Source organism: Chaetodon trifascialis, chromosome 15, assembly GCF_039877785.1.
Source record: "Chaetodon trifascialis isolate fChaTrf1 chromosome 15, fChaTrf1.hap1, whole genome shotgun sequence".
Classification (NCBI taxonomy): Eukaryota; Metazoa; Chordata; class Actinopteri; order Chaetodontiformes; family Chaetodontidae; genus Chaetodon; species Chaetodon trifascialis.
In genome coordinates, this window is record NC_092070.1 from 20,106,625 (window position 1) to 20,132,697 (window position 26,073).

A 26,073-nucleotide genomic window follows, 5' to 3' on the forward strand; every position below is an offset into this window, starting at 1 on the left:
TCCCAGGGTCAGAAAACCCTGCACAGATAAGGACAACTGCTGGAGGGGCTGTGTTTTGCTTCTAGCAGTTGAGGCGTGTTCTGAGGCTATTAAGGTCATTCATTGTCCGTGTCTTCACCAAGTACCATCCCAATTTGTGCTCTTCAGTTTAACCTTTACCACTCTCCCCATTTCACTCGCCTTGTTTGAAGGATCTTAGCTGTTGCTGCACAGTTTAAAGGTCTAATCACTTGGCGCCGAGCTACATACCTCCGCACACCTGTCGGCAGCAAACACGCCACCAAAAGACGCTCTATGCCTATTAGTCAACTGCGAGAGCTGTCATAAGCAGCTACCGCACATTTGTCTGTTTTAAAAGTCAAATATACAGGCTGGTGCTTCGATTTAATATCATATCAAGTACAATGGCACTTGCAAATGTTATAATCCCATTAAATGATAATGCAGCTGAGTGAAATGCAGCCGAAGTCTGTGCCAGCAGTGCTTTTGTCACAGCGGCAGATGAACTCCAAACTCATTTTTCACGGTTTCGCTGCCCACGGTCGCTCCTGTTTGGCTCGTGGAGCTGAAGGTGTCCTCTCTTTAACGTTTCCCTTGTTTTTCTGCACCTCCCCGTCGCTCCTGCCCGCATCTGTTCAGGTAAATCGTTTAATCAGCTGATGTAAGTGATGAATGAATTTCGGTATGTAATGTAATTCGCCACTTTGATTGATAACCCGTGGCCAGAGCCTAACTAATCTGACAGCAGATGTGTTCCTGTGGGAGAGCGCTTGTTAGGTTAGCCCATTGGCTCTGTCTGGAATGAGAATGGCAGCGTGCTAATACTACAAGAGGCTTGGCAGCAGGTCTGCCGGGAGTGGAGGCAACAAGCTACATGTCAGAGCCAGCTCAGTAATCCTGCCCCGTAAAAGAAGTAACCTTAACTGCGCTGCTACACCAGCAGCTGAGATCCCCTTATTTAACCAGCAGCAATGACAAGATTTACTGCAAATTACACATCATTACACGATCATTAGAAAACCTTAGGCTCCCAATCTGAGCAGCACAAATCAGGTTTTGGCTTTCACTCTGCCGAAATGATATTAGAATAATAATAATCTTGTTTTGATGCTTGGTGTTTAATTAGATACAAGAGCAAAAAAAAAGAAAAAGATGACATTTGCAATTACCTTGCATTTGTAATGGAGTGCTGTGTTTGTGTCTTTGGCTTTTGAACCTGCTAGTTAATAGGGGTTAATTCAATAGTAAATAAACAAACAAGTAAATAATAGACCAAAGTGTGTCAGGTCTTCAGTGTTGGTCGAGTGGCAGCCTCACATTAAGATTGGACACGTCCACAGTTGTTATTGGATGGGATGTCTCATGGGATGGGATGGGATGTTTCATCTATTATCCACCCTGTCTGGTCGTCGCAGCAAAATAAGCTGACTTTTCTTCCCAGAAGAAGAAAAATACTTAACGCTTCGATCCCGAGTTTTCATGTTACGTCTCTTATTTCCCACCTCTCATTATGTATTCGCTGGGTTTGCCCAGAGGAGCGTTTTAAGCGATTTTGAACTTGAAAGTTGGTTCCTGCTGTACCATTAAAAAGCCATCCTATAGCTCTCATTCGTGCACATGCAGTCTGGAAGTTTTGACACTTTGGTTTCCTATCAACAGTCTTTGCAGCATTCTTGCAAAATATTGTTGTATAATCAGCCGGATGCTGTCAGTATGTTGGCCTCTAGAGGCAGGAAACAGTAAGAGGTTCTGACCTGTCCAGAGCCGCCTTAACGAACCTGCAGTGGGTGATGTACAGTAACAAGAAATACTGTCTAACTGCACCAAAATGCACTTTGTGCTTTGCTCAGGCGTTCCCTTTCAAATGATTTTTTTGTTCTTTGTTTTATTGTTTCATTACATTTTGAAAGGAAATGTAATGTTTTTACTCTATTAGTGTTTAAACTTTATTTGTTTTATGTATACAGACCACGTCTGCTGGGCAGCAACGCCCCCTTAACAGTTTAATGAAATGACAGAAAGTAACAGGGACTGGCAGATACATTAATAAAACAGACAGCAGACAGTGTGCAGGCTCTGTGAAAGCCATCTCAAGCAGGCCGATTATTGAGCTCTTGAAGTTACAGAGCACCGTCTCAGTTTATTATATTCGTAAACAATAACTGTGATTGGTCTTGATTTCGCTGGCGGGCGATATTACTACCAAGGTGTATTTGCTTTGCCCTAAAAGTGCCCGTGGACTGCTTCTGTAACCAGTGTCTTTGAACATTCAGTTTCATTCACCTAACCACATTGTGTGTATCCTACAAACATGTAGCTGTCTCTTTCCTTCCTCATAAAACATTTTCACAAGATTTTTTTTTTTTTTTTCTTTTTTAAACATTTTGCATCAGCATTGTTCCCATCCATGTTTATTTGCGAGCAGTCCTTTTCCTCCCTGCCTTTTGTCCTTGACCTCGGTGCCTCACTGCCACCTGTGCTGCAGAGCGGAAGAATAATGTGAAACCATTGGCTTCAACGTGTATGCAAAACACGTGGCGTCATAGTGCTACTAGAAGAACATGCTGACAGACACACGGCCCTGACATCTCATTATGGAGTTTGAATGTTTCTGCTTAGTCACTGTGCACATTTTTGCTCTTTTTCTTTTCCACTCATTTCAGATAGTTACCATTCCCCACCTGCCCTGTTGTTGGGATCCACCAGTCTCAGCCGCCTGATCCCCTCACCCATCAGCACGCCAGTCTCATTTCCTCATTATCTCCCCTGCATATACACCAACCCTCTTTCCCCAGGTGTTTGCCAGATTGTCTCTCTCAGTCTTAGCAGTCCACCTCGCTTCCTGTTGTTGCCTGCTGACTGATTGCCTGCTGCCAAACTCTGCTTTGAACTCTTAACAAGTCAATGATTGATTGCTCTCAACCGCTTTGCCTCTTTGTCTTGCGTCCGAGTTCACATCTCTTGTGTGGAGACTTGCTACAAATGCCTAATGTGTAATTGAACAATTGCCGATTTTTCACATTGTGGAGACGAGGAGAAAAATTAGCATTCGGTGGGCTGTAGCTCTCAATTGGTTCCTCACTGCAAGTTACCCGTTTCACATTATATGTAGTTTTTGATTCATTGCCATTAAAAAACATAGATTACTGTAGAAGAGCTGTAAGTATTCATTTTAAAGACTTTTTATGTCATTTTCACACCAATATAGTATGCATTTCAAGCAAGATTCTGCGTCATACTGTACACACAAGGCAGAAACACCATTGTGAGAAGATTTATAGCTCCCTCACTGCCTTCTTCCTCCGCCGTTGCCCCCGCCTTCATAATAACCCTGCTCATCTCATGAATATGCAGACCCTCTGTGTATCAGCTCAGATAGAGACGGCTTCTTAAATCTTCCATTTATGTCCCAAGATTTTCTATTCTGCTTAAGCGGCTCGACCAAATTTCACCCCGTCAGTCGTATTTCAGTTAGCGGCCGCTTTGCAGAATTTTATGCTCCTACACGCATCTGGGTGTCTGTGTGCGTGTGTGTGCATGTGTGTATGTAGGTTTGCATGTGGTTTGTTGTTAACATTGTAGGCCCTGTGGGACTAGTAGTGACCTACTGGACTTGAGCGAATCACTATGGAGTCTTTTGCAGTCATAACAGGAGTACTCAGGTGGAGTGACCTCCACCTGAGTCTCTTTCGGCCCACTTTGTTTTTTTTTTAAATCGACTGTGGCTCCCCCTGTCTGTCAGGCGAGGTGGTGCACAACAGTTGTTCGAATGCCTTCAGTGTGTGCACCTTTTCTTTCAAGAGTCAGTGCTTTGCCTTTGGTTCATGTCTGCTCTGAGGGAGATTTGTGGCGATGTGTGAGCAAGATAAAAGAACAGCTGGCAGATTCTGATTGGACAAGTGTTTTTATCCACCTGCCTCAACCAGAACTGGCCTGTTTGCATGATAAACAGTCACAGTCAGCCCCTCAGGAAAGTCTGGCTTTTTCATCCTCCTTCTGCCTCCGTCCCCTCTCTTTCACCTGAAGTCTCTTTTTCTGTTGCCACATTTACTTGTTTTCTCACCTGCGGTAATTATTTCATTATAATAAACAGCTGCTTGTTGGCTGTTTTGTTTGGGCATGCTAAATTAGTGTTTTTTTTATACTTGAGAAAGGGACTGTTAAGCTCTTCTAAATAGCAAATGTAGCGATGGGGAAAAACTCCTGACAACAGTTGAAAAAAACAGCATTAATAATTAAAACGATTATTTCAAATCACAAGAAATGTCTAAATGAAAGTCTGTATTTATAAAACACCGTCCATGCTTGTCAGAGTTCACTGTGTACATCTTGTAGGACAAGAAAAAACAATTGGATGGTACCACAGGTGACGGCGTATCCCAACTGCAAAATCGGTCTTTTATGCTTTGTTTTGTTGCTGCTTTCATCACTGGCTCAGCAGTGCGCTGCATCGTGCTGCTCTGCTGAATCCATTGAGATTAACTTGAAAGCTCTCCAGCCGCTGCTCTCATACGGAAGCAGAACCATCTCTGACAGCTGCAGGATGAATTTAACATGTACAGATAGACATGTGTTGTTTCCGCGTGTCCCACTGTGAGTGTTTTGGGGGGTGTATGAAAAGGCAACAAGTCCAATTTGGGTTTAAAGTGGTGCATGTAGATTGTAAAGTAACAGAGGATGAAATAAATAAATGCAGCATCCCATCTATCAAACCAGTCTTGTTGTCCTCCTGCTGCTGTGTCTTCGGCCTTGCTGCGTTTCACTCTGCATACAGGAGATGGTACAGTAATACTGCACACAAAAGGACAGAGGCATACATTTGAGGACCTGGATTTGAGCGTTTGTTTCAGCCCTGTCGATGCTGAATAACTTAACATCTCTAGAGACTGTTCTGTAGCTGGCACTGTGCTCTGATCTCCACGAGGGCAGGAAGAGACATTTCCAGCACTGATCAATAAGGTATCACATAACAGCAATAATAATGGATGGTCATTTAGCATGTACATATGAAAGTAGTTCAGGAAATATTTGACAGGTCTGCACATTTCTTATCTTCCATCTGCACCAAGCTTTGTATGTGTGCGTAATTTTCTGTGTGTGTGTGTTTGTTTATGGTCGATATTTACATATATATGGCAGCGGGCCTGGCTTATTACATTGTCCTGTATGTGGTTGTATTGTCAGCAGCAGCCTTGTCGTGATGTTATGATGACTCAGGCCTGGAGTCCTCTGTCTCTGCCATTCATACTGGGTGTCTGACGCCCCCACCTGTGTTTATGGGCTGTAATATAAGCAACTATGGACCAAGCTTTGTTTTGTGTGTGTTGTTTTGAGAACCTTCTGTGGATCAGTAATTCGTCATAATGCCAAAGTTTGGTCATTTTTTTGGGTGCAGACTTCAAATCAAACTGTACGACACTGTATAACTGCATATTTATTTTTATTACATGATGAAATTACTTGAAATAACAACAGTGACTGTTGTAAGTGTGTGTGCTTTGTTGTCAACAATGTAAAAACACTGGTGTTGTGCTTTAAGGAGTGAAACAGCTGAAGGTTGAGTCATGATTCATGCACCGCTTCCCTCTCCATGCAGTGCTGTTTAGGTCTTTGACTGAGGCATCTTCTGCCTGTGACTACCCATCAGTGTTGCTCCCTGCAGGTCAGAGGTCCAGGCACCACTCTCAGACGAGGTGAAGGTTCTCTGTATACAGGCAGGCATGGAGTCTCCGCTCTCTCCAAACATCTTATTTTCACTTTGCCATCTCTTAAACTCTATTACTTCTGCCTGTCTCCGTCTAGCATCTTATTGAGGGTAGCATCGGCCTCCCCAGTGAGGTAAACTGAGCAGCACTGATGTAATGAGGTGTGGCTGGAGCGTCTTCTTCCTCACACCCAGCGGTGGTGGTGGTCATGTGCTGACTAACTTGGTTCGAGAACAGGCTGTAATTAAGAGGCTCTTTCACCTGCTGCTAGCCTGCTGTTATTCCAGAAAAAGACAGGCAGCTTTTACCAGGCTGACAAGCGAAACAGAGGTGCATTATGCCTGCTACCTCCACCCGTACCTCCCCTTCGCTCCCTCTCTGTTCGTCACATTTATATATCATCTCTTGCATTTATCCTTCAGTTGAGTGCACACACACTTGTTGTTTTCAGCTACAGAGGGCCCCAGAGATGTTGCAGTGGAGCCGTAGCACGCTCTAATTGTCTGAGTGCGTGCCATTGTGTATTAACAGGTGCTTTGCTGGATCCATATTACTGCTGCAATTTAAACTTGGCTGCCTCCACAGTATTCCCCAGTGCTGCTCAGGGAAGCTCAGTTTGGAGGTGGGAGGGTTGGTGGGTGAGAGGCTGATGATGGATAGACAGAGGAGAGCAATAGGTGAAAAGATGGGCGCGTCATGTCTTGTTGTACATTTTTAATGATCAAGAGGGCGTTCCCATCAGCGTGTGCAGGGCAGCAGATTGCAGTTGTCTGTGTCAGTTTTACACGAGGCAGCCTGGAGCCTTGTGATTGTCTCGGCCTGTTCCTGCGTCCAGCAGCACAGACATTCAGGCTGACCTTCTTCTGATGGCTTGCTCTCGCCGCCCGGCCGTCAATTTCACCCCTTTTAACTCTCCGCTCCTCACACAGCACTGCCTCGGAGCTTTCAGAGATTGCCTTAATGGAGAGAAAAAAGTGAAGTGCACATGCCCGCTGGGTTATGTGTCTTTATACCCGGAGTCTCATCGTTTTAAGTGAAGAGCACGCATAACCAGTGAGAATGCTGAAAGAGCGAGATAATAGAGATAGAAACAAAAGTTCCTTTTTCAAGTTCAGTCACTTTTTTTGCTGGCTATTCATTGAAATCCAAATGTCTGCCTTAATACATCTGTGATAGCACATTTCAAGGGTTGTTTGACAGCTTGTCGTGAATACAGAGAGAGTCACTTGTCAGCGACTTGTTCTTTTTGCAGGATTAGTAATTGTATAGCAGGGACATCATAGATAGCCTGCACATGAAATGCTGTCAGTGTGTTAACCTTACAGGTTTTCTAACTGTCCTCATGGCTGCAGGTAATATGGCCCTCGGCTGTCATTTTAAAGTTTAATACATGTTGAACTGCAGCCCCCCAGTTGGTTCTTGAGTGGTGACCTGCAGGCTTTTTAGAGGCCCGATTGGTTGTTTTTCCACATGGTGTTATTTAATCCAGCCACGCCCCTCTCTCCTGCTAGTTATTTGTCTTAACTGTTCCCACTGGAGCGTACAGACTTACAATTGCCAACAGCTGCAGGCATTACTGATTGGCTTATTTCCTGTTGCCTGTAGCCTTAATAGCCTGGTGCCAAATTTGCTGTTTTCACCTGCTTCGGCTCGATTTTACCTCTTCCATCCTTCTTTGCTGGTTATTATTCAGCCGGTCTATCCACCCTGTGCTGTCACAGCCGGCATCCCACAATGAGCCCTGCCACGCTTGCAGTAAATTAGGCTGTGTATCAGAGGGAAGAGCTCGCCTTGCCTTCCCAAACCATCTGCATAACGACAGACCTTCCACGGAGGACACTGCACTATCAGAGGAACTTTTAAAAAAAGACCTGGCTCCATTTAATAACACGACTCAACATGGAAGAATAAAAGAGTAATCACAAGAATAATTCCTTTGCAGAGGAAAAAAACCATAAATATGACAGCACAGAGAGATGACTGGAAGGATAGATGATTGAATGCTTGGTTTAATTGTGCTTAACAGTGAAACATTAAAGGCCATTGTGGGGTGATCTGATAGAAATGAGCTAACAGACAAAAGAAAAGTAATGAAAATATATGCTCAGATAAGATGATTGGGTACAAAATCAGCAACAGAACCACACACAGAGGCTAAAGGCAGTGGGCACCATATTTCCTCTCTATATGAATAAATAAACACGTGTATTTTATTCATGTCAGATGCTGCTACATTAATTTAAAGAGTGATGAGAACATCTCTACAAGAGCTGTGAGACACAACACAGTAAAGTACATAAAAACAGGAAAGCAGTAATGGCATTACTAAACATTATTGATTGATAATTAGTTGTCCTCATAGCTGTCTTGACATGATGTTCTGGACAGAGAGTTCTGTTTCAGGGACTTCTTTTAACTGGTGTTACGCTTTTCAGTGTATTACCCTCTTAGTTATTTATACAGTCACGCCGCTTCTTTTCCTCGACGTCGAACAGTATACTGTCGAGACTATTCAAATCACAGCTAGAGAAGACCTTGTATGTGCCACAGAGGTGAGCCAGACACTATTCAGAGAGCTACATTTGAAATGAAACGCATAGGTAATTAATTTTGCAGTCACAAAGCCCTCAATAACAATCTGTTTGGTTTCTGAGAAACTGCTTTTACAAACCTTTTTTCAAGTTTTTATAGATGTCAGAGCTGAAACATTGAGTCACTTTTTGTTTTGGACTGTTGGTTGAATAAAAACAGATTTGAAGACATCTCCTAAGACCAAATAAACCAAATAAATAATGCTGAGAGAGTTAATTATCTGAAGATTAATCGATAATGTAAATGATGATTTCCCACTTAATTTCACAGCAGAAAGTACATGCATATTTGCCTCCTAAACAACATTTACATGCACGTCCACTGTAGCGTTAATACTGGGGTGACTCATGCAACCTCCAGCTGTAGCTGTATGTGACCATAAGTGCAAAGTGTTTGAAGTTCCTGTGAATTTTGATTTAGCTGTTAAAGAATCCAGAGCTCTGTTTGCATAGTCTGCAGCTTTCTTTCCCTTCTGTGACGCCTCTCTTACCCCCTCCACTCCCTCTGACCCACTTGTTTAACATGCCCAAAATATAAAGCTACAGCGCCTGCCTCTTCCAAGTCCATCAAAGCACACCCAATCCACTTTTCCCTCTGACCTGCTGATTCTCCGTTCCATATGTCCATGCTTATGATAAGCAGCGACTTCCCTTCCTGAGTTAGAAAGTCTGGTTCAGCAGGTGCCTGAAGAGGAGAAAAAAAAAGTGATATTGAATATTATTATATATGTGTTGATGGCTGTTGTGGGTGGTTTGGCAAATACCCCATGTCACGGACTGAATTTCCCTACATATATGAATAACCTAGTGAAGGCAGTGGAGCCGGGTGACTCAAAAAGTGAAAAGTTGAGACTGTGGCTCAGGGAAATGCAGGACAGATCTCCATTAACTGTGAGGGGGAAATAATTACAGTATATGACAAAACTAAATTCAACTTCAATCCGTTGACCAACCTGCTCTTGTGGAAGGATGTTTGAGGCTTAATCTTTTTTGCATAAATCCACAAATGGAGTTGAACTGCTTCATCAGGCTGTATTGGCTGTTAAAAGCAGTTTTTTGTTTTGTCTTGCAGTATCTTTTTCTCTGCACAGGTGATTTCTCCTTGCCTGTTTGCCTTGTCTTATCTCTCATTGCCCACTGCAGCGGGCTCTTTTTATTTAGGCAGGTTAATGCTCTTGACTGTGCTCCCTATCTGGGCAGTGCAGCCCAGGCCTCATTGGCTGGGCTCACAGATTTTATCGGCCGTGATTACGGACTCCCCTTGTCATTCAGGTCTTCTATTATTTCGTTGACCAACATGCTGCACCTTTTCCTGGAGGCTCGGTGTCTTTGCAGTTGCAATTTGGTCTGCAGCAGACCCACACTTGCTGACAGGCACGTTGCATTCTCGTGATAAAGCGTTTACCAGAAACCCACCCATCAAGGCTCTTTTATGTAGGTTTAAATGATGCTGGCATTGCGTGGGCTTGCACAGATTGTTTTGGCTGTCAGGGTTATTGTCTGGCAGCTTATGTGGAAATATCTTGACTGTGAATGACGAAAGTAAAGATGAATAACCTGTTCCCATTTCCTATTCTTACTCTCCAACCCACACAACTTTTACTCCTGCTGTGTTCAGGATGAGAGCTTTGTATACCCTGCACTGGATCTGGATCCACCAACGGCGGTTTGGAAAGTTTTTGGGCTTTATTCCAAACCCTTGGTACAAAGATTTGCATGGAGTTCATTTTTTTTGGCAGGTGTTTGGAAGCCATTAACTTGTTTAGTATTTTAACTTCTGTTGGGACTTAAACTTTCTTACACTGACACCTATAAATGTTACTGATACTGTTTTTTCATTCGCTTTGCAGCTTTAGGCCGCATAGCCAACTCAGCTTTTCACTGTCGTTCTGGATGCTCTCTCAGAATAATAAGCCGTAGTACATATGTTCAGCTTTGCCAGCCATTGTAATGGGGCCCTTGAGTCAGGTCCTTGTTAGCTGATGCACAATAAGCTCCAGCCTAATGAAGTGTAAACCACAGATCTGGGAGGCTGTGACGAGGCCAGATGAAAATGGCCGGTGGCCTTGGTGCACGACAGAGAGCTCAATGCTAATGCTATTAGCCAGGAGGTCAGTTCATTTCGGTTCACCCCTGCTCAGTTTATCAGCACTTCATAATGTGTTGGATGTAAGGGCACGGTGTTGAAACAGCAGATCGCACTTGAGTGTGATATCTCTCAGAAAATGAACAGAGTGAGAAATGGGTTTGCAACGAGCGCGCAGTTTGATTGCCGCTGTGTTTAAATGATCGTGGACCTTCTGCCCTTAACAGGCTTCCTCTGTGTTAAGGTTTGTCCACTGGAGAGCGTTACAGCTCTGCTGGGCCTCCATCTGGCCAACTTCCTCTTGTCTTCCTCTGCGTTCATTAACAGTCCATTTGTTGCTCCTGCCCCGAGGAGCCTCCCTCTGCTGCTTACTTGCTCAGTTCGTCCTAATGCTGCTGATGAGCCTTTAATGTACAGATGGTCCACTTCATTCAGACCTATTAAGCCTCAGCACTTTTTATGCTATTAGTTTAACCAGTGTGTTTTTTTTTTATTATTATTATCCATATCTGAACTGATTATTTCTCTCCCACAGTCAATTTGCTATGTGGTCGAAAATGAGTAAATGTCTTGTGATTTTAACAAACATTATCTCTGAATTATTTCTGTGTGCATGATGTACAATATTCATTTACCATTCTGCGGTTTATTGTAAGACACTATTAGTATTCATAGAAAACCATTTTCCCATGTGTTAACCCTTATGAATACATAATAATGCATATATAATGCATTAAGTAATTGTAATTCAGAGAAAGAGCTATCCTCCCCACAATAGCTCTTTTCTGATGGTCATCTGACGTGTTCTGGTGCGTTTGCTTGCACACCTGTGCACAAACACACAAATTAACCCTTGGCATGTTTCTCTTCTAGCCAACGCCGGGGCCTGTTTTCCTAAGCAAGGTAACTCACCGGGCAAATGGCTCCCTGCTCTTTAATCACGCTTTAAGTTCATTTGTTTTTCCACTCTCATATTTTTTGTGTCACCATACCGTCTCCTCCTGGCTGTCTTCCTTCCCTTCCTGTATGGCTTCCACCTCAGGCTGTGGTGTCTGTCAGTTACAGCTCTGATAAAAGGCCAGGGGCTGTCAAGAGTGAGGCGCCTCCTTAAAAACGGACACCAGAACGAGTAACCTCCAGACAAGAGACAGTGAGAATATGTAGAGAAAGTGTCAGTGGGTGTCAAGGGATGGAGGGAAAGTTCAGAGAGATGGACGGGAGTTGGCGAGGAAGAGCAAGAACAAGGGCAGTTATGAAAGAAATGTTCCTTCGTGTTCCCATCTGACTTTCAGTCACTTCAGTTTTCGGTATTTTGTTGTTCTCTGTTTCCGAAGAAAACAATGCAAACTACTTAAGATGACAAGCAGGCATATCACAATGGAATATCCAGCAAAACAAATTCAGTCTGAGCCTCTGCCTTTGATCTATTGTAGAAGCATTTTACTTTTCTCATTTTTCTTCCCTTCAGAACTTGAAATCAATAATTCTGCAGGGAACCGCTCTGTCCTGGTGGCAAATAGTCTAACATCCCATCCCATTTCTTTCTCTCTCTCCTTCTCTCTCTCTCTCTCTCGTCCTCTGTGCCTTATTTTTTCCACTCTCCTCCTCTCTGCTCCATTTGTTTCCACCTGTGTGTGCTTGCTCTGCGTGTATGTACGTCTCCACCCTGAACTCTCTCTGCATGTTTGTGTGGGTGGTGATTCACCTCTGTCTTGCACACTTTCCACCCCTTCCTTTCTCTTTTCCTTCATCCTCCCTTCCTTTCTTCTGTCCTCGTCCCTCAGATCCCGAGCGTGGTGGCAGTCACATGATCTCCACAGATGACTTGGAGTATCCGCGGGAGTACCGGACGCTGGGGAACAGCGCCCGGCGCTTCTCCAATGTGGGCCTGGTGCATACATCAGAGCACCGCCACACCGTCAGCGCCGCCCAGAGCCTGGAGGCCCTGACCAACCTGCATAAGGCTGACATGGAACGCAAGCGGGACGCCTTCATGGATCACCTGAAGAGCAAGTATCAGCAGCAGCAGCAGCTGCAGCATCCGCACCACAGCCCACACCACAACCCTCCATCGCCCTCACCCTCCCACGCCAGCATGAGGGGTACATCAGAGCGGTCTGCACGAGAACAGGTATGTAATTCTCCTCATATTAGGACAATAAATCAGCCCAGCTGTCAAATCAATGTTGATTTGCAATACTAATGCATTTAATCTGTCTGCTTTATCACTATTTGGAGACGTGTATGACGCTCCCTTCTGTGCTCAGTACATGTTTCTTTTGGTAATAAAACTGGTCAGTAATGCTAACATGATGACAGAAAAGCACATCACGTATCACTTAAAAGTTTGGCTGGTGTCACACATATCGTCAGGCAACAAAAAAACTCCTGTCAGCTCCAGAGTGAAAGCAGCACAATGCTACACATTGTAATTGAGGGAGAGAAATAAGTACTGGAAGGCGAGGCTGTCAGGTGTTCTTTGTATCTGTGTTAGTAGAGGTTTGTCATGGCCAAGCTTTTCTTTGTTTCTCTGCTGCTAGAACCTGCAGAACTTTATAAAGATTGGCGCTGTTGAGGAGGAAGAGACACACATATGTATTGACTGCACACATGCTAATGCAGTTCTCTGAACACCAGGGGGATAATGTTCTTGTTTTGCTCATTTTATTAGTTCTTCTCCCTCTGGAAATGTTTATGCTTTGACCAGTTTCACCACCTCTGTAGCTTTCTGTCCATCTTTTCTGTTTCACTCACACGCACACACATGCATATACTGTACTGTACACACACACACTCTTTGTGTGAGCGCCACTGCTGTACGTGTGTGTGTGTGTGTGTGTGTGTGTGTGTGTGTGTGTGTGTGTGTGTGTGTGTGTGTGTGTGTGTGTGTGTGTGTGTGTGTGAAAAAAAGGGGGGAAATTCGGTGTGATGACGTGACAGATTCACAAAAGGGAACAGGGGAGAAAATGAAAGGGAGAGAGAGAGAGAGGGAGAGAGAGCGAATGAGCGAGGGTGGGCGGGTGAAAGACAGGTGGAGTCCATAGTTGCCGTGGCAACCTCTCCCATAAATGGCAAGAAGGGATATCGCATTGCAAAGGTCAGGTTGTGTAGAGAAGGAGGAATTGTACAATAATGAAGACAGAGAGGAGACAGCAACGAGTGGAAGGCAGAAAAAAGATTTGAAGCAGGAGCCAGGAGAGTGGACAGATCCTGAAGTGACAGGGCATTTTCACCGCATGGGAGAGGAAGCAGCAGAGCCCAGGAATCCGTGTCGTCTCGTGGATGTGCAGCGCATGGACAGCGAGCAAGGAGGGAGGGGGGTGGGGAGGAGCTGAAGAGGAGCGCAGCAGCCAGTCAAGCAGCCCACTGCTCAATTAGCCAGCACCAGCAGGAGCCAGCCACCCATCTGCGAAAGAGTTAATCGGCTGGTGTTGTAATGAATTAAATAAAGAGTTTCCGCCGCATGTGCTACTGGAGAGCGAGGCGGGGAGAGAGAGGGAGATTGAGTAAAGGAGGGAGGGTTAGAAAAGCAGAGGGAGGGAGAGACTGGCAAAAATGCGATGAGGATTCGCTGCACCTGACGGACAGCCTGGGATGACTGGAGTGGTGGACAGGCACAGGTGCACTGCAGGTGAGATGGGACTGGAAGCTTGAAACTGGAAGCCGGAGGCTGTTGTAAAGAGGTGTGTGTGTGGGATGAAGATGTGCCAGCTGGGATTAGATTCCACGCCTGTTGTGTTTGTTGTGGTTGTTGTGGTGACGGTGTGCATATGCTCAGCAGGCAGGAGCCCAGGCTAGACGAAGGCTGAGTGGACGATTCTGGAAACTGCACACGGAGCCTTTTGTGCGTGTGTTTGGGTGAGCGTTCGTTTTCTGTGCAGATGTTTTTAAATCCGAGAGAGAAAGTGAGAGAGGCTGCGGTAACATCAAGACACCAAACAAGACCGGAGGCGGATCAAGGGGGAAAGAGTAAGAATGATTGAGATGGGGGGGCGGGGGGTGCAGAGAGGATGACGACATGAGAAAGAGAGAGGTGGAGGAGGGGTGGTGTGAGTGCAGCCTGCTTTACATGCAGGTCAGGTAATGTAGCGCTCCACTCTGCGAGGCTACGTCCTTCTGTTGGAGCTCTGTGGCCAACTCCAATGAGTGCACATGCACGCCTGTGTGTAAGTGTATACATGGGTGTCTTTAGTTGTCAGTCAGGAGTGCATTCAGCCCCTCAGTCCCAAGTTTAAGCTGACATTTCAAACATACATCAGTAAAACTGTCTCCTTGCGGCTCACAGCATATTTAATTCAACAGGAGGTTAGAAATGATGTACATTTGATCTAAGTAGTAGAGCCTCAGTTAAGAGTTTTGTCTGTCATCTGGGATTATGGCTAAACGAGTTCAGATGATAACGACTGACAGGATAAAACAGTGTCTTGAATACAATTTCTGCTTAGAATGAATGCATTGATTACAGTGATGATTGTCAGGATGGAGAATTGTGAAAGGGTAATAACATATGTTGAAACAGCCCCCCTTTAGTTTGCTCTCACACCCTCTCAGTGCAGTATTTGCAACTCAAAGTCCAGACTCAGTGTATCTGCGGAGGAACAGTTAAAACAACACGAGGCGGTGTTGAAATGAATGTGTTTACTTTACCTGGCAACTGTGAGTAAGCCTCATTAAAGCAACAAACAGAGAAACACTGGCAGATGCAGACACACACAACCACAAATCACTTCTGCACCATTAAAGCCGGCCCTCAGAGTCATTTAGCTTTGTGGGAAAATAAAATCATTAATGTTGTCTGAACAAGTGAACAGCAATTATTTATGACGCACCAATAGTGCCCCTGAGCCGCTGCCGGTTCAACAGATTGTCAAGGGCGATGCTTTACTGGCTGGCTACACAGAATAAATGACTGACATATGATCAGGTGGTCAAGGCCAGTGTGAGTCCAACCAGAAAAAACCTGTATTATCCCTGAAAGAAACCCAGATTACCCATGACCCCTGTGTGCCTGAGAATGAGCTTTCTGACAGAGGACATGCAGAGTTTTATAGTTTCAGATCTCACTGTCCCTTGAAGTCAGATAAACAGCCTTGTTTTAAACAATGTGATGGTGCATTTTTGAGATTATCACAGGTATGTATTATTATTAAATTAACTTATTGTGGAGAATTGATTCCTTTACACTTTAGACATACGTGGTTTTCACAGGACAGCAACAATATATGGCATTAAATAAAAAAGAAGAGCTCGCTGGGAGACAGAAATTCACAACGTCAGATCAAAGAGTTGTCTTTAATAATAATTGCATTGACATACATTGGTAGAAATTCATATGCTACGGGGAAAAGGATGTGTGGGTTGAGATTATGCTCCATATCATTTTGAGTGTCCCACTTGTCTCAGTGCCAGCGAGGCGAGGCGAGGCGCTCCCGCTGGTTTTTAACATTTAGAATTTCCACCAGCCAGACATTACTTGGCGGACAGAATAACAGGCCAGTGGTCCACTCTTCTGTGGTATGCAAATCTGCAAACACAAACTTCATGGTCCATTATTCGTTCTCATGGAGCGTTAAGTTCAAACATTTTTCCTTAACGTCTCTGGTGGAGTTCATAGCAAACAGTACAGAGTACAGTTAGTCGCGTGATATGTGTGTATTTACATTTCCTTAGTTAGTAGAAAAAAAGTGTTGTTACAGTTGAGGTGATGTCACAGTTGTGCTGCTTATCCAATGAAAACGCTGTCCCTGAGTGCTCCATAATGACTCCACAGAGGATTACTGATACCCGTGAATGTGTATTGTGATATGGACTCATCATATTTCTAGAACTGGCGATATTTTGTCACTGTTGAACTTTACCACCATCTGCTGGGTTTATCTATCTAACAGTGTTAACAAACGTGATTCGGATCCACTCCAAAATTTTAAGGGTTCCTCCTTGGCCCATGCTACACCCTTCCACCGAGTTTCATGAAAACTGGGCTGGTAGTTCTTGTGTAATCCTGCTGGTAAACTGTGAAACAAACAAACAAAACATAACCTCCTCAGCGGAGGTGATAAAATGACTTGGAATAGCTCTTAGCCAGCTTTGCTGGTCGCAGTTTCACACAACTATTAATTCAACTCATTAGAGTTGTAATGGGTTGCATTATGTTCCTGTTATTGTGTCCGACCACTACTACTACGACTGTACTGCATTCCTTTCCCTTACTGTTACTCTACTAATCTGGCAGGTTTGGAGGTTGTTGTAGTGTGTTCACACTAGAAAAGTGGCAAAGCGTATTCAAAAGTCTTGATTTGTGAGCATCCTGCTAATGTACTGTGCACTGTTCTCCCATGATGTAATGGCTGGTGTAAAAAGAGGAGCCGCCCACAGCTCAGACAGAAAGTGTCATTCCAGTCTGCAAAACTGCAAAATCATTGATTTCTTGCATATTAACTGCCAGCAATTATTAAGTACTACATGCAGCATACTATGTGTAATATGGAACTGAGGCACAGCTGTACCCTGTATGCAGTCTGTAAATGGTTACACAGTGTTAGACCAGTAATGATGGCTCTGTTTCTTCTTGGTAAGGAAAGCCTTTGGATTAGTGTAATTATAACGCTGAATATTGTATCAAAACCAAGCAAGGCGTTTCACCACAATACATGAATTAAAAAAAAAAGAAAGACATCGAGAGCGGGAGAAGAGCATTAAGTGAAAGAGGCTGTCAGAGAGGCATCAGGGCCAAATGAGGCAACGTAAAGTGAGAGATTAGATTACAATAAGGTAATGATCAGTTGAAAACGCTCCGTCTGATGCTGGTGTTTACTGAAATAATCTAAGGTTTTGTTGAGACAGTATTAAAATGGAAAGCGTATAATGAAAAACCACCAACTATCATAAATCAAAACTCGGCTGTCACTTTTTTTTTTTTTTTTCATCCACGCGCCAGGAGAGTAATGCGGGTCCTGCAGAACGGAGGCTGAATGGACTGAAAATTGCCTGCAGATAAGAATAAGAACTAGAATAAGAGTTTGGATTAGAATTAAAATTCATGAACTCTGTGCAATCTTTTTTTAATTTTCCATGTCATTTTGAGGTATTTCTGGGCCATCAGTGGCTTGGCCTGGTTTTGACTGTTAGGTAATTATGTTTTAATGGAAAGCTCACTTCCTGAGGCCTCGGTCCAACATGCGGGCAGCTTTTCATACGTGGCAGAGCCGCAGGAAGGGTAGCGGTCAGACGAGAGATACAGCAGGGGCTGGCGAAAATAAGCAGGTGAGATGGCGAGGTTCAGATAGAAACATTACGGCAGGTGCATCGAGAGCGAAAGAGTCGGCAGCGAGCGAGGAGGAGACGAAGCGGTTGCTTTGCCTGTGGTGCAGAAGTCTGGGAGAGAGGCCAACGTCGCAGCAACTGAGTGGGCTGCTGTTTGATTCGATTTCACTCTTTTCATTTCCTCCCCTTCGCCCGTTACAGCCAACAGCATGATCTTGTTTCAGGTGCGCTGTAACCCGACGCCTGCAAAGCACAGCCACCCACTATATTAACACCAATCAAACTTAATGATTGTGGTTTATATAGTCATGAAGCTGTCAACAATATTAATGAGTTTTATAAATGGCCTGTCGGAAAAGAAACAATTCAGGAAATGCAGCTAATAATGCTTTTTATTTTATGGAGGATGCATTATATTTTTGTGTCAGACACCTGCACTCAGACTCTCTGGTCCAGCTTGTTCTACTTCCAATGTTTTCTTTCTGTCTGTGAACTTCAGGCATTATAAGAGAAGTAAGTATCTAACTTTTCTCTGTCTGTCTTCCTCCCTTCCTTCTTTTGTCCTTCATGAACTCCACAGCAACAGCCCAACTACTGGAGCTTTAAGGTCAGTGCTGCGTGTCTAAGTGTCCCTGTGCGTTTGTTATTCTCCTGTCTGTTGTGTGTGTGTGTGTGTGTGTGTGTGTGTGTGTGTGTGTGTGTGTGTGTGTGTGTGTGTGTGTGTGTGTGTGTGTGTGTGTGTGTGTGTGCGTGTGTGTTTGTTTGTCTGCGTGTGTGCTCTGCTGTGGGATCACGTCAGACTCCTCGAGCATCACCAGCCTATCTCCTCACTCCTCTGGCTCATCCAACACCCAGCTCACTTGGCATCTCTCAGCTCTAAGGGCATTGTGTGTGTGGGTGTGTGCGCACGCATGTGTGTGTTTGTGGTGTGTGCATAGGGTTGTGGTGGCAGAGGTGTCAGGGGTGGCGACAGCTTAAACTTCTCCAGCTCCATTTAATCTGCAGAAGACGATTCTCTCGGGATTTATGATACCTCAGTCAGCTAGCATTAATGGCTAGAAGCCATGTGACCTTGCTGAAGTATTACTCAGACTGACTGAGACATTAAGAAGACATTTCAGACGTGCTGCTGAGGCATTACTGAAATAATGCTTTGACATTAGCACAGAGGCTCGAGTCACGGCTGGCCTGCTGAATGTGGTTTATCCGCAGGTTGCAGAGAGGAAATATGGGTTGTATATACTAGAGAAGGCCAGAATAAAGACATTTTGAAAGTGTATATCACTTATACTGCATTTAAAGAGTTGAGCCTATTTCTTAGCTGGTATTAGAGTGTGGATCCCAGACCCGAGCCTGATGGGACACGTCGGAACGTGACGTGTCGGGCTCATTTAGAAATGATTTTCGGGTTCGGGTTGGGTCACGTCGGCTGGGCTAGCCTGATTCTTTGAACGTCTGTGTTGACTACATTATTTACGTGACAATACATGAACACAATAAATAGGCTATTTCAAGCAGTAAATAGCCTATTGTGGAGACAGGAAAATCAACGACACGGAGGCCTTTTGATTTAGTCCTCAGTGCAGATGATAACGAAGCAGTCGGTTATGTAAAATGTAAAACGTGTGGCTCCGATGAGATATGACAGCAAGAACCAAGAAGGCTGGGAATTCAGCCTCGCAGCGACACGTGGACGGGGCGTTTCCAGGATGCAGGCTGACTAACAACAATCGTGTGACAAACTCGGCGCTTCAGCTTACATCAGCTGCGTTTGGGCTCGGGTCAGGTTTGGACGTGAAAAGCAGAATGCCTGACGGGTTCAGGTCGTTCTCGATCACCGCTCTCTCAGAGTTAGGTCGGGTGTAGACAGGGAAGCATGAGTGCCTGAGCTGCACTCTGGATGGTATGCATTGTGCTATCGCTTTGTTGTGGCGTTACACCTCACAGTGGCGGACAGGGAGGTATGCTATCCAAACAGAAAGAAGAATGTATTGATGTGTGTGTGTTTGAGAGAGAGAGAGGGAAGAGCCCAGGGCTTATCTGTGCTGTAGTCTTCCCTGAATCCCTGCTCACAATATCATTTGGACAGGGTGGAAATGTCACTGAATATCAATAGCCATATGCCCTGACCCATGGGGAAGGCCAAGCAATTCATCCCTCACTCCCACAAGTACTGTAACCTCAAACGAGAGTGATATGAAATAGAATTTAGAGTCCCGTCACATAAATCTATGACACAACGTTCAGGTGGTCTGCAAAACATTGTTTGCAGGTAAAGTGAAACTCTAAACATCAGTTACTTTCTGATGCTGTTGTTGTTATGAGAACCAGACCTGAAAAAGCATTTCTATACTGACAATGTGAAATGCCAAGCTTAAAAATAGCAGAGCTGCAGCTAACGATTATTTTTTCTGAAGTCTTGTTTTGTCCGACCAGCTGTCCGAAGCTCAAAGCTGTTCAGTCTACAATCATTAAAACACAGTGAAAAGTAGCAAATATTCACACTTTTGAGGCTGGAACCTGAAATTTTCTTGCTTTAGAATTGACTGAAATAATTAAGTGTTTGTCAGAATAATTGCTAATTAATTCTTTGCCGCAACAACTAATCAACTGCTGGACTAATTGCTGCAAGACTCAAAACAATAGTTTCCTATTTTGGTAAGCTTGCACTTGTAAGTACACGGAGTTGCTGTTCTATTAATCACTCGTTGTTTCTCTTCGGCAGCCAAAAATGCATCAGGTGTTGTTTAATCACCGCGCAGAGAGAGTTAGAATTTATTTATTGGCCCCACGAGTTGCTGCAGCGGTAATAAAATGTAGACTGAAACAACCAAAATGGTCCACGTGGTGAAAGATCTGAAAGTATTTGCTTTCAGAACACACTCTGTTGTGGACACCTTTTATGTTGACACCTCATCCTGCTCAATTTTCTTCATTTCACACTAAAGCCTCTGAAAGCCTCGTCCCACTCCCTCGTCTCACCAGCGCTAGTCTAAGCTCGACTGGGGGTTCTCCTGCCTGCCGAAAATAGACACTAAATGAAACTGCTACCAGGACTGCGCTACACTTTTGTTTTTTTAACCTGTGGAAAAATACGTATGTCACAGCGTCATACATGCACACACTTTTTGAACCTCAGTGATGACAGTTACAGGTGTTGGACGTGGAACTACGCACAGTTAGGTGTGTATCTAAAGACATCTGGAACATGCGGTTCCTCACCTTGTTTCGAGGCCACTGTTGCTCTTATCAGAACAGAGAATCTCTCCCAGTAATCTCGGCTATCATCTCCCCTCCGGAAGAGAACGCTATTTTGTTCCTTCTCCTTCCGAACAAACCGATTTCATCTGCGCACAATTCACAGCAATTTGGCAGAGCAATTTGTTCCATGCATTGATGACGCCTGGTATTTTAAAAAGACAGGCCTCGGGGGGGTGTTGGGGTTTGGGGACTGTGTGTCCAGGCAGAAGATTGCCCTGAGAGTTGGGAAAGATGGAGAGAAATAATGATAGTGGGGGAAGAGACAAACGGATGTGAGAGATGGGTCGATATGAGGGAGCTGTTTTCTCTCTCCATTTTCTAAAAGTGAGAGCTGTGAGCTTTTTTTTTATGTTGAAAAAGAGCCAGTTTATGGGGAGAGGGAGAAAATTCAACATCCTCCAATGCAGACAGCAACAGCACAAGCGTGGCATCTGGATGCGGCTTTGGCCTCCGCCGCTAGAGACCGAGGCGGAGGCAGAGATGTTGACGTAAAGCAGCTCAGAGAAGTAAGCTTTGGGAGGGGTGGGAGAGGACAAATGAGTGACAGGGGATAAATGCGTCGTAGTAAGGAGAGGAAGACAGACAACTGGAGGCAAAGACAGACATCAGACAACAGATATCATTAGAAGGAGAAGAGATACTGTTAAGGCGTGAGGGCTGTGATATTAACCATTTAACACCTGTCTCTTCAGTAATACCCAGGAGCCAGTCACTTCATTGTCATTTCACACGCGTCTTGCTGTCTTCGACATTTCTGGCTGACATATTCTCTCTTTGCTCAAGTCCAGCAAAATGCCATTCAGGGGAAAAATCAGAACGAATAGCCTCGCAGAGATTATGTGATCAGCATACCTTTGGACTTCAGGATGTAGCTGTCACATTTAACACCAACTACCAAAACACAGTCTAGACAGTTACAGACTTGCTTGCATACTTTTATGGCGGTACGCGTTTGCTCCTCTGGTCCTCTTTGTGCATGATATGCTGTCTGGCTTTATAGGTAAAATACGTCATTCTTAGAAAACCACCTAACATCTTTTCTAAAGTTTGCAGATACATTTACATTTAACTGGCCAAGAGGCAGTACAGCATGTAAACTGTAAACTGGTTCCCCTGGTATTCCTCTGCATTTTTCCCCCCAAGACGTTCTGCGGATGAACTGCAAATCAATTTTTAAGTTTATACCGAAGAGAAGCTTAGAAAGTCTCAGCTGCCTCTTGTTCAAGTGTCAGAATAATTTTGATGAGATGTTCCCAAACATAAAAAGCCGTATACCGAGGCTACCATCACTTGACCTTAAAGCAGAGCATCCGTATTTGTGTCTATGTGTGTGTTTGTGTGTAACAAGAAACAACATGGTGGGAGCCTGGGTTGACTTTAATGCAGTTTGTAGCCTAAGGTCCGCTGTCAGGCTGCCGTGTCCCGCTTTCCACTCCATTCGCTTCTGTGCCGTGTAAGATCATCCTGTTCCCTACTTGTTCCTCTTTTCCGCCGTGCCCTTATAACAGTGTAGAGTTCTCAACAGTAATTGAGTGCTGTTGGAAAAAGTCTGGATCGCTCTAAAAGAAAAGGTGGAGGTGGAGGGTGAGCGGGAGGGAGGTGTGGAGGGAGGACTGAAGAGGAAAATAAGAAGGAGGCAGAACCAGTTTCCCTCAAAGCAGACTGAACACCATCATGCATTACACTGGCATGACTAGCAGGACCAGATGCATGACCAGATGGTGAGTTCACATATAATGTTTACAATGTAAAATTACTGCAGAGATATATTTTCAGTTTTCATATCACATAAACCACCAATATGGAAGTCAATGCTTGGAGCCTGTTGTAACAAGGCACGCTGACTAAGTGCATATATAACGACAGCTGCGGTAAGCTTATACATGTACATAAATTGTGGTTTCATTGTCTTGTTCAGCAGCACGTTCATAGCAGTTGATCGGAGAAGAGCGTCGCTCATTTTCCCAACATTTTTTTCCACTGGTTCAGAATTTTAAGATTTGAGTTTGCCAACATTGTGAGAAGCGAGCACAGTCTTGCAGGACCAAATTCTCAATTCCCTTTTTCATAGAAAGCTCCAGCTAGGTTGTTTATCCTTGAAATGATATTCTTTATTTCATGCACTCGCAGAGTTGTTCTGTGTTTCTCTCTCAGCCGTGCAGAAAAAACATGAACAGATACTCGCGGTATGTGTTAGACCTGGTGGTCTTTTCAGCTGTTCCCATTCATGCTCAAAGTTATTATCGCACATTTCTATGCCACATCTATTTCTGGGTGTTATTTCTCCTGAATAATAAGGTATCCAGGGAAATCTTTTATCAGCTACCTTTTTCTTAGCATTGACAGTGTGATGTGTAGTCTGCTGACTATGAAGGAAAAATTGAGTTTTAGTTTTTGCAGGAATAATTTGACACCTCAGGAAGTTTGCGTAGTTAAATTTTTTTTTTTTTTTTTTTTGCTGAAAGTTAAATGAGAATATAGATACCAGTCCCACTCACTGTACAGTAAATATGAAGCTAGCATGAGCAGCCAGATAGCTTAGCTTAGCATCTTGACTGGAAACAGGAAGAAAACAATTAATTGTGTCCAAAGGTAACAAAAGCAACACCTCTGAAGCTCACTAATTAGCACGTCACATCCTGTTTATTTAATCCTTGTAAAAACCCAGCTCTTAGCTCTTTTGTACTGGTGTAAGGGTTGGACTGGTCCTTGATTCTGACCAGTAACTTCCTGGAGTCTCAACTGGTTGCCTGCCCACTGCTCAGAGTCAGGAAATGGTCAGTTTTTTAGATTTGTACAGAGCCAAGCTAGCTGTCACCCCCGTGCCTCCAGTCTTTTTGCTAAGCTAAGCTAACAGGCTGCTCGTGGTAGCTTCATATTTGCTATGCAGGCAAGAAAGTGGTATCACTCTTGTTGCTGCTACTGTATTGTTACTGCATTCAGAACTTTATCTTGAAACCTAAAGAGAATGAAAACAGGGAATTCAAAGAATCATTAAGAGGATTTAGTACTAGGTTGAAACCCCCAGCTTTGTAGTACTGTATATGCCCCTGTAATGCCTTTCATATTTCGCTGTAGCTGGCCAGAATATGACACACTGCAATGTGTGCCACTCCTCTGTGGTGCTGTTGCCTGTGTTTTTGTTCAGTGTGGTCACAGCTTGATAAATGACCCTCTTAGAAAACACGGTGGGGGTTATCTGTCAGCATCACCATCTCTCTCTGCGTGCCCAGACACTGTCTGCCACCACTATCACTGGACACCGCCACTATCATTTTGTGAGTGAGTGTGTGTGTGTGTGTGTGTGTGTGTGTGTGTGTGTGTGTGTGACTGAATTATGCAAGATAGCGACAGAAGGAGCGTACATTATAGAAAGGATTGTTCCGCCTCTGAGTGCTGATGGGGATTTGTAACTTGCCTTGTAAACACACATGCAATTGCAAAGCAGGCAATTTAAAGAACAAATCACCAATGACAGCAATAGTTCCATGCTGCTACAGCACATTTAGTTTAGCTCACTGTAGTGCAGCAAGAACTAGTTGATTGATTGATTGATTGGCAGAAGTTTAATCGCAGAGGGTGTTTAACAATAGCAGTGATGCTCTGCAGCAGGTGGAGGACAACAAAAGACAAAAGTGGTTGATGAAGATATATACAGTTGTTCTCACTGTTTAAAAGGGAAGCTTTGTCTCCTGCATCCTGTCAGTACTTAGTACTTAATAGAATCAGTGCATATGTTTGGATTTGAGATTGTCCTGAATACCCACCTGCAGTAATGTAATGATAAGCCAATAACATGTGGATAGGAGAAGGACCCCACTGTTGGAATAAAGGATGTGTGAGCTCAAGAAATCTTTTCATTTAAGCCCGACACGGTCCATTTTCTTTCTGTCATTGGCCTAATTAGAAAAAAATCAGCACCAAAGAAGATTTTTAGAGACAATATTCTGCAATTTGACAAATAATTGGTCTTCTGAGAAATTCCTCATGTTCTTTTGGCATCTGCTGACTGTGAGAGGCTGCCGAGTGTCAGTCAGGTCTCAGTCGACTTCAGTGGTGCTCTGAGCTAAATGCTAACGTCGGCCAACCAGGAAACTGTGCAAATTTTCATTGCAATCCATCTAATAGTTGAGATTTTTGACCAAAATGGTGGACCAACAGACTGGCATCGCCTTCCATAGGGTCATGCTGGTTGCAGGTTTAAAAGAAGAGATATATAACTTTATTGATCCCACACTGGGGAAATTAAGATGTTACAGACAGGAAGAATAACAAGAATAAAAAGGTGGTGTTGAAAAAGAACAAATAGACAATGAAACAGAATACAAAATTGAAATTAACCTTATAGAAATGTACATTATACACAAGAGTATAAAAATAATATTTCCTTGAATATTTGAATTGCACATAGAAGATATGGAAAATAAAAAAGTGTTTTGTGTAATTTTGTAATGCAGTAAAGAAAGAAACCGCTAGATTCAGTTTGTTCAGTGTGACTATTTGCTACTTTTCTGATTTCTGTCAAAAAAGAAAGTTTATATGAAAGTAATCTGTAGTTGCAGCCCCAGTTTACTGTGCAGTATGGCCTCCTGTCTTATTGCCCAATTAGCAGAATTACATATGAGTGTATGATTGTGTTCTGTGTGGTTCTGTTGAGAGCAGCTGAGCACAGAGGTGGCCCTTTGTGTAGCTTCTGGCAGGCTGTCACATTAATGAAGTACTACATTAGTGAAAGCTACAGTCAAGCCATGCTGCAGTTTGACTCAGGTAGAGAGGGAAAAGCTTGGAGAGGGTGGAAAACTGGGGTGCTCGTGGTGCAAGGAGGAGGAGACAGGCAAAGCTACTGTACTGTGGCTAAGGATGTGTCTGCCTCTGCCATCCAAACAATCAGCAGACAGCACTCTGGGAGCTCATTACAGCAGCCTCTGAGCTGGGAGAGACGCTACAGCGGTGGGGGATCAGGGAGCCAGTTCAGTGAGCTCAGCCCCAGCTGCACTAACAGTCTTTCAGCGAGAGACGCCTGGGCATAGGCCGGCGGGATAAACCCACAGTGACAGCCCAGGATTTGCATGAGCTTCTCCTCCCATCCCACAAGCACTCGTTTAAATTCTGCAGAAACACAGGGACAAGAGTTTGGATGAGGGCGTGTGGGAGGTGTGCAGCGCAA

General features: G+C 44.1%; 1 protein-coding gene across 8 annotated transcripts in view; it reads left to right on the forward strand.

Annotated features, from left to right (window-relative positions):
* Positions 1 to 26,073, forward strand: part of srcin1a (SRC kinase signaling inhibitor 1a) — a 95,986-nt gene that overhangs the window by 43,539 nt on the left and 26,374 nt on the right. For 6 of the 8 annotated variants that reach the window (XM_070980936.1, XM_070980943.1, XM_070980935.1 and 3 more), the window contains exons 2-4: positions 11,256 to 11,285; positions 12,167 to 12,513; positions 18,226 to 18,252. In XM_070980936.1, coding sequence (XP_070837037.1) covers positions 11,256 to 11,285; positions 12,167 to 12,513; positions 18,226 to 18,252 — 404 coding nt within the window. The remainder of the gene's footprint in view (positions 1 to 11,255; positions 11,286 to 12,166; positions 12,514 to 18,225; positions 18,253 to 26,073) is intronic. The other 2 variants (XM_070980940.1, XM_070980938.1) reach the window with 1 other exon arrangement.